General features: G+C 41.9%; 1 protein-coding gene across 3 annotated transcripts in view; it reads left to right on the top strand.

Moving 5' to 3' along the window:
• Nucleotides 1–12,348, top strand: part of LOC109909154 (protein turtle homolog B) — a 105,084-nt gene extending 92,736 nt beyond the window's left edge. The window contains exons 15-23 of one of the 3 annotated variants that reach the window (XM_031796227.1): nucleotides 126–210; nucleotides 445–606; nucleotides 699–744; nucleotides 1,188–1,274; nucleotides 1,974–3,608; nucleotides 4,962–5,007; nucleotides 5,786–6,045; nucleotides 6,665–6,795; nucleotides 7,036–12,348. In XM_031796227.1, the coding sequence (XP_031652087.1) occupies nucleotides 126–210; nucleotides 445–606; nucleotides 699–744; nucleotides 1,188–1,274; nucleotides 1,974–3,608; nucleotides 4,962–5,007 (2,061 nt within the window). In that variant the 3' untranslated portion in view covers nucleotides 5,786–6,045; nucleotides 6,665–6,795; nucleotides 7,036–12,348. The remainder of the gene's footprint in view (nucleotides 1–125; nucleotides 211–444; nucleotides 607–698; nucleotides 745–1,187; nucleotides 1,275–1,973; nucleotides 3,609–4,961; nucleotides 5,008–5,785; nucleotides 6,046–6,664; nucleotides 6,796–7,035) is intronic. The other 2 variants (XM_031796228.1, XM_031796229.1) reach the window with 2 other exon arrangements.
• Nucleotides 12,349–12,884: the final 536 nt, after the last annotated feature.

The raw sequence follows: 12,884 nt of genomic DNA on the forward strand, positions 1-12,884 counted from the left end.
GTTGTTTTGGGGGTAAAGACACCGTTATTTTGAGACAGGGGTTATGCTGAGGGGAATTGGACTGTGGATGTGTTATGTGTGTGGAATGGACAGTGGAGGAGTGTGTTGTCTTGTGTCCCTGGCAGGAGTCCTGGTATGAGTTCAGAGTCATGGCCGTCATGGATGACCTCATCAGTGACAGCAGTAATGTGGTGGGAGTGTCCAGCACAGGTAAGTGTTACACCAAATATATTACACTACAATTCAGAATTAGATTAAGAGTATATTCAAATAATATTCCCAAATAACTACAATGGAATGGAATATTTTTAAATGCTGCTGATATGTCACTCCATTAAATCCATTTACCTCCATGAGATTGGTGAAGATTGGTTCATGATTTGAAGTCCATTTCCACCCCCCCACCCCCCATTTCTGAACCCCTGGGTACCTTTTCCACTTCAGATCCCTTCCCCCCTACGGAGGTGACTGAAGAGGGGTTGGCGAGGCCCGTGGTAGCGGGCGTCGTGGCAACCATCTGCTTTCTAGCGGCTGCGGTGCTCTTCAGTACTCTAGCAGCCTGCTTCGTCAACAAACAGCACCGACGAAAACTCAAACGCAAACCAGGTATGCCTCCAATTCATCTAACTGTCTAACTTCTACTGTCCATTCACTGGTCTTGGTTGTAATCTCTAAATCTCTGTTTTGTCTCTTCTAAGACCCTCCCCTGTCTGTAACACACTTCAGGAAAAGCATTGACTCACCGTAAGTACTAAAAACAAACCCAGAGAGATTAAAAAACAGGAGCCAACCTTTTGAGATCATATGCCGATTCACAATGCAGTAGTCACTGGATTGAATTTAGATGCAACAATAAACTCCTCTTTACCTGTCTTAAGAGTTATTGTTATGGCCTCTGTTCACTTCACTCCTGTTCAGTACCAACTGTCAGGGCAGGGTATCTTTGCTAGGACAAGAGTATGGTTTGGATGTATATTGTGTGTATGTCAAAGGTTTGGAGAGAGGTCTATGTTAAAAGGAATTGGATGTGTTGACTTGCATTATAATGCATGTTCCAGTTGTTTATACCAGAATAGTGAAGTCTAGTCCTCTTGTGACTCCGTGATGGTCCCTCCTGTGTTGTGTGGAGGTTTGGCTTAGTTGACAAATGACCGTGGCCCATGTCATTTGTGTGTCTCCCACCGCAGGCCTCCTCTCACCCCCTTGCCCGGGGTAGAGCCCTGCTGGGACGTGCCAGCCAGGAGCAGCTACATGCCCCCACCAGCCAGCTCCCTGTGAGTGCTTAGCTCCTTGCACCATGCCACAGTGTGTGTTGTGCTGCACTACGCTATGCTGGCTTGGCTGCATGGATAATAAATTAATTTTATAGATTTGATTTACTTAGTGCTCTGCTGGCCTAACCTCATGCACAGTATACATTATATGCACCGTATAGGGATTTGTGTTTGCGTTGGCTCAGCCGCATGCACTGTACTGTGTATATGCACTCTATAGTTGACTGTGTTGTTTACAATGCTGGTCCTGGTGTGTGGCAAATAGGAAAAAAAGGGCTAGTTGGATGTCATCTGCTTTATTTTTATGACATAAAAGCATTTGGCGCAGCATATGTTCCCAACAAGACAAATGGCCCTCGGTTTTTACCAAAAAAAGTTATATGAGACGGTTGTCATGGCTGCTTGGTAACGGTTCCTTTCTCATACTTTCGCTGGGGCTACAGTCATTAGCTTCAATGCTAGCAGAATGCACGGGATACTATCAGGTTGAATACAAATGAAACAGGTGTATTTGCTTTGACATGGTGCCATGGCTTTGGATTTTATCTGTCTAGCATAGTAGTGATGCCAACTGTGATTAACATGCTATTTTACTGTGTACAATTAGGCAGTTTATTGATGAATAACTGCTGTTTAAGGGGTTCATTATGGGGTTCATTATGTTTGAGTGTCTGTCTCTGTGTTGGTTGTGTCTGACAGGCTGTCCTCTGGGAAGATCAGTCCAGAGAGCTCCCCTCCCGCCTCGCGGCCCCAATCCCTGTCCTCAGATGGGGCCCACGGTCCGGGTCTGTACGTCAGGAGGCTGCCAAGCCCTCAGAGAGACAAGGACAAAGAGCTCTCCTTCTACAAGAAAACCAAGCGTGCCATAGCCAGCAAGAAGTACAGCGTGTCCAAGCACGAGTCAGAGGTCACCAGCCCCATCGAGCTGATCAGCCGCGGTCCCGATGGTCGTTTCAGCATGGCCAGCCCGCCATCAGCCCACCGCCGCATCCAGGGCTTCCCATTCGCAGAGGAATCCGACATGTATCCTGAGTTCCGGCAGTCGGACGAGGAGAATGACTTTGACCCCGGGCCCCTGCCCCCGATCATGGCCACGCTCCGACCACAGCTCTCCCCAACAACCTCCAGTCTGGAGTCCACGCAGCCCCCCAACTACAGCCCCCGCCTCCACAGGCCCATGGAAGGTATGAGCTTTGTGGAGGGCAGTGGGCATCATGCTGCAGGGCAGGCCCCAGCCTCCCGCTACAGGGATTTTCCACAGGTCCCTTTCTATGGGTATCTAGGCAGCCGCGGGGAATCGGGTATACCACCACCTTTTTACATGCCTGACATCAGTCCCCGTAGTTCCACTCTATCCTCCCCCCCAGGCACTGCTGACGGGGGGCCCTACGGCTATCCCTCCATCCCAGAGGAGAGGGAAGAGATGGAACTCCATCATCAGTACACTGCCTCTGGCCATTCCCTACCACATACACACAGTACTCCCCCTCGCTCCCCTCGCTCACCTGACAGCTGGCAGCCTCACGAGTTCCCCTTCCTGGGTCTGGAGGGGCCCCACTTCATTTATCCACCTCACCACCCCTTACATCATCACCAGGACCTTCCCGATCCTCCACCGTACCCCCCTCTCCACTCTCTCCCCCCCAGCCGCCTGCACCTCCCCAGCCCTCGGCTCCTGCAGCTGGAGGTCCCAATGGCTCCACAGAGCAGGGACCGACCCCCAGGCCCCCCAGCTAGGCACTTAGCTATGCAACAGGCCCAGAGTCTCGGCCAGCTCAGACACACGTCCCATGGTGTGGGTGTACCAGTGTTGCCTTACCCTGACCCGGCAGCCCGTGAAGGGAGCCCAAGCACAGCCCGTAGCAGCAGCCCCCAGTCCTGGCTCAGCCCGAGGTCAGGGCGTAGGACAGACCCCTCCCTGCCCCCGCTGGTCCTCCAGCCCTCCCGCCTCTCCCCCCTCTCCCAGAGCCCTCTTAGCACCCAGCCAGGTTCTCCAGATATTCTAGTCCGCCCCCCGCCCCGCCCCAGCATCCTCCGCACATCCCACTCTCTGGAGATGCCTGAGATCACCCTGCACCCCCAAGCCACTGTCAGTTTCTCCCGAAGGTCCTCCCTGGCCACCTCCCCCACACAGGGCCAGCAGGGAAGCCGCAGGCCCAGCCCCAGTTACCGTGCCCACATGTCCTATGCCTCCACCGCAGCCAGTTATCCCTCCCAGTCCCCCTCTCCCCCTTTGGAGGGCAGGGATGTGTTCGGGCAGTGGCCGTCCCAGAGAAGGACAGAGGAGGAGATGCTGCCCTCAGAGCCCTCCCAGCTCCAGATATCCGCCTCAGGGTAGGTGACCTACACCGGTCCGGCAGGGACAGCAACGCATTAACTAACGCACATAACAAACTTCTCCAACCTGGGCACTCAATTCTTAATGTATCCCCAGTTTATAGAATATGACGTAATGTTTTACTTTTGGCATACCAATAATGCATATTTAGGCTTATATGCAGAAAGCATGTATTTGCATCTGGCACACATCTGATCAGTCATAAACAAGTTATTCAAAAAAAAATTGGCAATATACCCATCTGAATCAAGGCAAATGATACAATTCATACTGACTTTTAAAGTGTGTCCTTATGACACATTTTGACATTTAACCCTAGAACAAAGTCACATCTGATTGATATTGATATGGATCTTTGAATTCTGTAATTATTATTTATAAGATATTTGTGTTTTTCTCTGTATGGCGACCCATTTTCAAAAGAAAATGTGATTTTTAACTGCCATAGTTCACGGAAAATACTGTTTGCTAAAGAAAATGTTGGCAGGAAGCCTAACCTAGAATGTGTAAAATGTTACAATTGCATTAAAATGCAATCTGCAACATAGGATTTCAGGTGGCAGACTTATGGGACCTTTGAGCAAATGCTTCACTAAATAATTAACTAGCATATACAGTGTTTTTTTTATTGATTGAAAACTCTGAATACTAGTGTAGTGAGGTAATATTTATTCTTACATATTTAGTGGATTTCCTTGTATTATTGCCCACCTATGACATCTTAGTAGAGGCTTTCCTTGACTGCTACTGTTTTTTAACTGGTGGTAAATGACACTGTAGCTAAACAAAAAAATGACGATTGAGTGAGACCTACACTTTGAGTGCCTTCCACCCCTCAAACAAAATGTGAAATGTACAAGATAGCAAAGTTATTTTAATGATATTCAGCATCATTATTGCCCACATAAGCCTTCTATTTCAGGAATTATCTTCACACATTTGAACATTTGAAAATCTGAGATTTATGACCAAACACCTGTTTTTAATATTTTTTTTTACCTGAGACCATTTGGACAACTTGATCATTTCTAATTATTATCTGTTACACCCACATAGTCATACAGTACATGCTGTGCAGGACAATAGAAGACATACAAGAGAGCAATATACCTGAGGCGCATATAATCCTCCCCTTTTGTCTGTATACCTACATGCTTCCCCCCTTCCCCCTCACACCCACCTCCTACCTTTCTGAATCCCAGGGATTGCCAGGTTAGCGTAAGAGGTCATGCTCTTTTTCCATCCCTTTACAGTGTCGTGGTCATATGGGCAAGTATAGTGTAGGGCTGCTGGTTTGTACAGTATGAGAGCTCAGGGGTCTTACCTCATCTGTTTTTGATTGATCTCAGCTATCTGGGCAGCGTTGTTGTGAGACGGTCCCCTACGCCGCAATAGGTAAGGGTCGGACCCATGTCTGAGAGGGGAGGCGTCAGCAGGGGAGGGCTCTAATCACTCTCTCCTTTAAAGGGGAATCGCTGACTTTGGGTTGAGCCTCTTTACTGGATTCAAGTTTGCTAGCTCTAATGCTAACTGCTAACATACAGGTTACATTTCCTACAGTTCTTTGGCACAACATGCCTGCTGTCGAGCACAGTGATTAGGCTGGTGAGCATTATTAGGAGCTGTTTTGGACTGTGAAGCAGTATTTGAAATACAGGCACGGTTTCCCTGCACTCAAAAAAGCCTTGAATCAATAGAGGACCCAGATTACTGATAGACTGGAGTATTCCCCTTTAAAGTTTTGTTCCATGTGCAAAATGCCATGCATGCCTTCTCAAAATATCTCTCTTTTGACTCAAACGTATAACAATAATTCTCAAGACTAAATTCTTCGTCACATTCGTCGTCTTAAGTGCTTTCGTTTCTGTCATGTGACTGTTTTTAATGGCCATTTCCTATTCCTGTCATGTGACTGTTCTTTAACGGCCATTTCCTCTTCCTGCCATCTCCTCCCGTCAGCATGGTGAAGCCTCTGTACACAGTGTTCATGTTGATGAAAGTGTGCTGTACAGTGTTCATGTTTTTTGGAAATGTACTGTAGCTAACTCACTGTGGCCCCTGCACACAGTATTTGTGATTATGAATATCTCCTATTTATCTAACGAGGAATGCTTTAATTATCATATTTGTCTCCCCTCTCTGCTAATGGCTCTCAATCTCTCTCTCTCTACAGTGATGATGGACAACACCTCTAAACCTTTGTGTTCCTACAGTATGCCTTTTGAAACAATATGTTTTGGCAGAATCACTTGACTTTAGATATCGTCAAGTTAGGTTTTGAAGCAGGTGTATTCAATCCATTAAATGGCAACAAACATTTAATCTCATGAACCTGAATGTAAATGTTTGGTGTTCATGAGGTTAATTTGGGTCTTAGTATCATTACTTGCATCTTTCTATGATGGACTGCAAAACAAGAGTATTCATTATGAGGTAAAAGTATTTTTCAAAACAGATACCTTTCTGTGTAAAGCTCATCAACGTCCTTCAATTTAACACGGATTTACAATTAGCCAATGATAGATACTGCTCATCTTTAACACATGAAAATATATTCAGTATTAGGGTGATTTTGATTGATATGTCATTCATTAAATGAAAATAATCCACATACCGTAGCTCTTTCGAAAGATGAGAATCCTCTTTGTTGCCCCACTCAACAAAACAGACACAAGCCATGGATTCTAACTGTAGAGCAAGAGGAGCAACTCAGTAACTATAGAAACGGAAGCCTTTCTTATGTAAACTGTTATTACAAATACAGTATAGAGATTATTTTCATTTTATGGGTATCTGAAGGTGACAAATATTCCTTCATAATCTTTTTGAGAATTAACACAGTTCGTCCCATAGTACTTTATTAATTCCTCACAATCTAAAGCCAATGAATTTCTCAACAAATCATCAGTTTATTTATGGTTCAATATTACAGAGCCTTTCGGAATCAATGTCCTCCTGACTCCCCATCTGTCTAATCACTGAGAGGATAGCGCTCCCCAGTGGTGAGTTAAAGTAAAGCATGTGTGTTGTGCCTGTCTTCTCCTCTTTCTAGGGAACCTCTAGGTGCGTCTTGTGATCCTGCCGGGTCTGAGAGCTTACAAACACTGCTACACCACTGTATTACTAAAGCCAAGAGAGTGGCTGCCAACACCAATAACAACTCCACTTCCAGGAGAAGAACAGGTCAGTCTCTGAACTAAAGAATAGGCCACAGGCCGACACACAACTGTTAGAAGTACCAATAAGAATAACATTTAGTGAGTTCATTGTAGCCTTGTCCCAAATCCGTTTGTGCTGTAAAACCAAATCCAATCATTGTCATGCCTATGTATACTTGTTGTCTTTACAGCACTTAGACAAGTCAGGGGCCATACGAAATGCTTCTGTGTTGTATCCTCAATAACACCACCTCTCCCTCACTAGGTGTGTCTCCCTCTCAGACCCAGCAGCATTCCCAGACTACCCCGGCTCACAGAGAAGATCTCTACCTGCACAGGAAGAGGAAAAGGCAGAACAGGAAGAGCCCGTATCTCTTTTTGTCCTCCCTCCTGCGCCGCAGCAGACGCTCTGAGGAGGACCAGGCGGCCATCCTGGCCAGTACAGACTCAGACGGGCCCAACTACGGGACCCTACACTGACCACTGACCAGTATGTCCACTGCTGTCACTCACAGACAGCCCACGCCATGGGACGTGACTACATTGACCCACCAACCTAGATCTCCCTATAACTCCCATACACTGATGATGATAATCATATGATTAATTCCATTTAGCCTTTGGTAGTGGATAACCTGTCTCTAGCATTTTTCTAATAATTTAGAAACAAAATAAAGATGTTTTCCATGTCTCCCTGAGGATAATGTAGTGAGGGTCACCAGATAAAACATCTGTAATGTAAATAAATTAAATATTGAAAAGGGGGATAATCTCTTCTATTGTAGGAAAGTGCATTGATCTAAATAATTCACAACACCTTAAAAGTCACTGGTCAGGAGGAGTCTATCTGAGGTGTTACAGTGACTCCGTGGATTATAAAACCTGGTGCGTTCCTTAAACAAGAACCTCGGTCTACCTTTCCTACAATTCAAATAGTGTCAGTATCTAACACAGGGTTCTTATCACAAAATATACCTCAGAGTAAGCGTAGAATTGCTGTAATTCTAGTGGTATATACTGTACGTATTTTACATTATTTTTCAAATGAAATAAATGGTGTATATAGTATCATACACTTCCCATATGAAATGGATGCTATGGCCTGAAATCTGATTTTGATCCACATTTAATATCAATCCCAATCTGCATATTTTGCTTAATCCCAAAATAATATTATCATCCAATACAAGGCGTGATATGATATTGGTACATTTCAAACCACTAAAAGACATATCCTCACTCTCTTGCATGTTGGCTCAAAGCCTTTAACCATGTGATCACATCCAGTAAAGTTGAGCCTATGTTCTTCTTGCTAAGACATACAGTAACCTTGTGTTCAAAAGAGGCCAAATATACACTTGATAGGGTGAGGACAGAAAAGAGGTGAGGAAATGTGATGTCTATACAGTGTTTTTCATTAATATGGAGGAAACCTCGAGTCACTTGTGGAATATGGCACATCTCTAGGTGCCTTGTTTGCCTTTTCTCTCTTGTTTTTGAAAAGTGAATTAACTGCCTTTTCCTTCGCCTTCACGCATTCTCTCTCTCTCTCTGTTGGGACTCATTATAAACTCCAGTCTGACCTGGTGCAGACTCAACTTTTTCTGCCAAGGACACCTAGCTGTGAGGAAGTGGTACTGAAGGTGCATTACTCTGATTCTTTTATTAAAAAAAATGATCTTGACTGTGTATATTCTACTAATAGAACAGACCTATAATAACAATTAGTGATTATGATAAGTGTTATTCATTTCAGGTTTCAAACTGTGGTAATGTTATAACATAGATTCAAAAAAAATCACAATTAAATCAACATTTAATTGTAAATGGTACAGAAGTAGTTATTATGCAGAAAGTGAAACTTGCCATTGATGTTCATATTTCAAAACAACTGTAATACTTAATACTGTATTGAAAGATCTGATTGCTGTTGATTTATTATGCGATTTTAACCAATGGGCTTGTTAGATGACAAGTGACAACATTTGTGTTACAATAACTAAGGTGAAACTCAAGGTGGGGTGGCTGTCTCGACTCTCGACTGTTTATCTCTCTAACAACGGTATAATATTACCTGCTAGCTATTTCTCTGTATGTTTATCCATTTTAACACTAACCGATAATGAATGTATGTTTTGCTGTACAGGAAATGAATGTCCTGATGTCACAGTACAATGGATGACCTTTCACATGTGGTGGTATTAAGTTTAGGTTTAATTGGCTAGTTGGCACAATAGATTGATTTGATTTATCTCAAGGTGCTAGCTGGTTAGCCAAGGAAGAATGCTTTCCTTTACACTGATGGTTACTGTTAGCATTTTCTTCTCACCCTGTAGAGTAGGCCGTCATTGAAAACTAGGCCGTCATTAAAAATAAACATTTGTTCTTAACTGACTTGCCTAGTTAAATAAAGGTAAAATAAATAAATAAAAGACTAGACCTATTAGAGAGCTTTACGCTTACACACTGACAAGATGAATCACTGGAAGACATTGATGTTTTAAACCCATTTGTCTGACTTGGAGTCACTTTTATCTCTACTGATAGCAATTCAGGAGTTGAACTAGCCATAACACCTCTCTGAATGTATGTTAATTGATACCCTCTCTGCTTACTATAGAATACAATTCAGTGATCAAATCATCAACTTTATCTGCCCTCTTCACTCACTTTCCAACATATTTTCTTTAGAATTAGTGAAATAGTTGTTTGAAATTGATACATCAACATGCATATTCTAAGAATTGGTTATATGTAAGATATGAGGAAAATCTATATTTATAATGTATACATGGTGTGTACTGTATTTGTAAAGATGAAACTAAACAGAAAGATTTTCTGTCCATGTCAATTATGCTTGAGGACAAAATTCTAGATGCAGATTTAAAGCAAATTATATTAGATGTGATGAAAGTATATGCTTTAAGGTATGAAGTGGACAATATTTATAAAACATCTTAAGGTGCCTCTTTTGTCATATTTTCAGAGACATTGTTTTACATTTATGGAAAAGTACATGTTAGCACAGAAGAAATGTGTTATTGTCATGTGGGTCTGTTGGCTGCACAAGTTCACTAGTATTTCTTCTGTTGTATAGTATGTGAATGAATACCAATTTGAAAAGCTTTAGAAGCATCAACGTGTTGTCGCTGGACTAAACCTTATCTGGAACAGAAAACAACTTTTCTTTTCTCACGAGCACACAGGTAGATTCACTTATGATCACTTGCCTTCAGATGTCCCAAGTATGAGAAACAAAAGAGAGGCCACATTTTTCATTGAGCCACAAACAATGTCATAGTTATGGGGTACTGTATGTGCTGCAACCGAAGTCGTGTTTACATTAGCTAGAGATGACGTGCGTGATACTAGGACGTAGTTGCTTTCAACATTATGACTTGGTGCTATGTTTAACTCTGTGGTGCTGTAGATCAGAGGCCTAATCTCTTGAAGTCCTCTGTGTTTTACTAACTCAACTAGTTCCATCGTTGTAGGTCCTATTAGTAAACTAGTGTGATTGGCAATGAGCAAATTGTATTGATTGTGGAATCAGATTGTGGAATCAGATAGTGGCAATAGATAGTGTGGTGACATTCAAAAAATACATCAAAGAGACTTAGAATAATGTAGCAATGGAACAATAGTTAGTTTCCGTCTCTGTTACATCCTCTGTCTGTGCTTCCAGGGTACCCTCTCCAGAGTGTTGTACTTGTGTTGAAGGGGAGATATAATATCCAGATTAGATGGGGAAACCTACTTGGTGTGAAGTTATTGATCAGTACTTTGGATCAGTATTAAATATGTAACAGCAGACAGGGGAGGGAATCTGAGCCTGTGGTCAGGGCATGAGAAGGCTGTTCTACATTACACACTTCCTACAGGTCAAAACTATTTTTGATTGACAGCACTGTTTTCAAGCACACTACTGCAGGGGCATAACCTTCTTATGTGATATCTCTCCACTGTTGTCGCAGAGTCTCCTATTGGGGGACAGTATTGTACAGTATAGCCAATAAGAGTATTCATCAAACAGCGTTTGTATTTAAGCTGATTCTTCTCGTATGTTTTGGTAAAGCTGATTCTTCTCGTATGTTTTGGTAAAGGTATTTCTGACACATTCTCCATGTAGAATTTTACTAATGTATGTAGTCTTCCGGGCTCTTTTGCTTAAAAAAAAACATATAGTATGTAAGAGGGCTACTTTGGAGGTACAGATGTAGGATCTTAATTTGAGCCAGTTTGCTACTGCAGGAAAATAAACCAGCAAGAGAAAATGTGAATTATTATAACGATTATATTTAATGGACATTTTTTAGGGGTTGCAAAAATGTTCTTAAAGAGAAAATAAAGTCTGAAATATCAAAGTGGAAATTACAAACTTCAGAAGCCTCTTTAAACCTCAAATACACTACAAGTCTGAAATATCCTGCATTGAAGGAAAGTTCTCCTGCAACAGGGCGATCAAATTAAGATCCTGTTCTGTTAGATCGACTTTTGTTTTGTGTTTTTCTGCCCTAATGCTTTTATTGCAGGAACTGGTATGATTATACTTAGAGCCAATTTGATTTAACTATATTTATCTTGCATGTAGAGACAATACAAAAAAGCCTATTCAGCAATCAGTCATAAACTTTCAACCTGGTTGTGATCAGACAGAAAATGGAATATGTAGAATTTTCTATGTTCTCTGTTTTTCCATGTGTACCATCACTGAGGAAATAGAATGTATTATTACAGTACAATAAGCGCTACATCTTTGACTGTTTTAACTAATGCTCCTCATTCTCAAGCCAGTAGTAGTTAAAGGAAGAATATGTAGTCATGTCATAGCATATTTCATCCTTTGAGCCGTGTGCGTGCTGTATATCACACGTTTACATTCTATATTTTATGTTGATGTCTTCTGCGCATAATCTGTTTCAATATGCCTTTTTAACTGAAACAATTGATTGATATCAGACTGTTCATGTGTAAATATTCCGAAGCAAAAACATAAAATACCTTTTACTTTTTGTCTGTTTTAGAATGATAACCTGCTGATTAATTTGGAGCTTCATCATTCAGTTCTTTTGGATTGACATCAGGAATTATTTTCCACTTAACTTTTATGTGAGCAATTAACTCATCTACTGTATGGTGCTGTACCAAAGCCTTATGTAAAATACTAGTCTGTGTTGATTTTCTCTTTTGCCACTGTTGTCCAGGGAATTCAATATTGCCTGGGATCACATGTTACTCACTTCATGTTCAACTGCCATGGAACGTTGTTCTTCAGAATAAACCCTGATACCACCAGTGGCTTCTAGATGATAGGTGACAGAAGCTTATGACCTGTGGCATAGGCTCAAGACAAAGTGACATAGGTTTATTAAAAAAGGCATTGGCAAATTTTTTGTAACATTGGCTCATGAGCGGTTTGACGTAGACATACAGCATGTTCTATGATGATCCATGGCATGCCAATAATAAGTGGAAAGCAGCGTTCATGTCCATCATATGTCCATTTCCAACGCTTAGTCCAATGTAATATTTTCCTCTCAAATTTTTGTATTTTGATATAATAAAAATCTTAAACGTGCTTATGTATGTGTTTGCGTTATTTTTGGATTAACAAACTAAAATGGATTTTCTGTCTGACCTTCTGTCTGAACTGCAGAGGTGTAGTTTCAACTACTGGACACAAGGTGTGAGTGTAAGAGAGCCAGACACCATGACTGGGTGCTAGATCATTTATCAGGTCAGGAAAAAGTATTTATTTTGAGTATTTATATATATTATCGTGAGGCTATCTAGTCGGATGTATACAATTGGTATATAGTGAGTTATAGAAAAGTCTGACCATACAAGGTACTGTATGCCTATATCAAATTAAGATTATGTTAAATTGAAATCACTTCCACAAGTTGCTAACTGGGATTATTTCCATGTATAGTATATAACAAAGTATTTTTCAATTACTGTGTGAAACCTGGAAGGTCAGTCATAAGTCTAGTGTTAAGATAACTCCACCACCCAATGACCAAACTGTGGAGAGGTACCGACAGTGAATGATTGGCCTTTGCAGTAATGTTCAAATTCCTTTCTGGCTTTGCAAAAAATTATCCCTTTGAGTCT

Source organism: Oncorhynchus kisutch, linkage group LG18, assembly GCF_002021735.2.
Source record: "Oncorhynchus kisutch isolate 150728-3 linkage group LG18, Okis_V2, whole genome shotgun sequence".
Classification (NCBI taxonomy): Eukaryota; Metazoa; Chordata; class Actinopteri; order Salmoniformes; family Salmonidae; genus Oncorhynchus; species Oncorhynchus kisutch.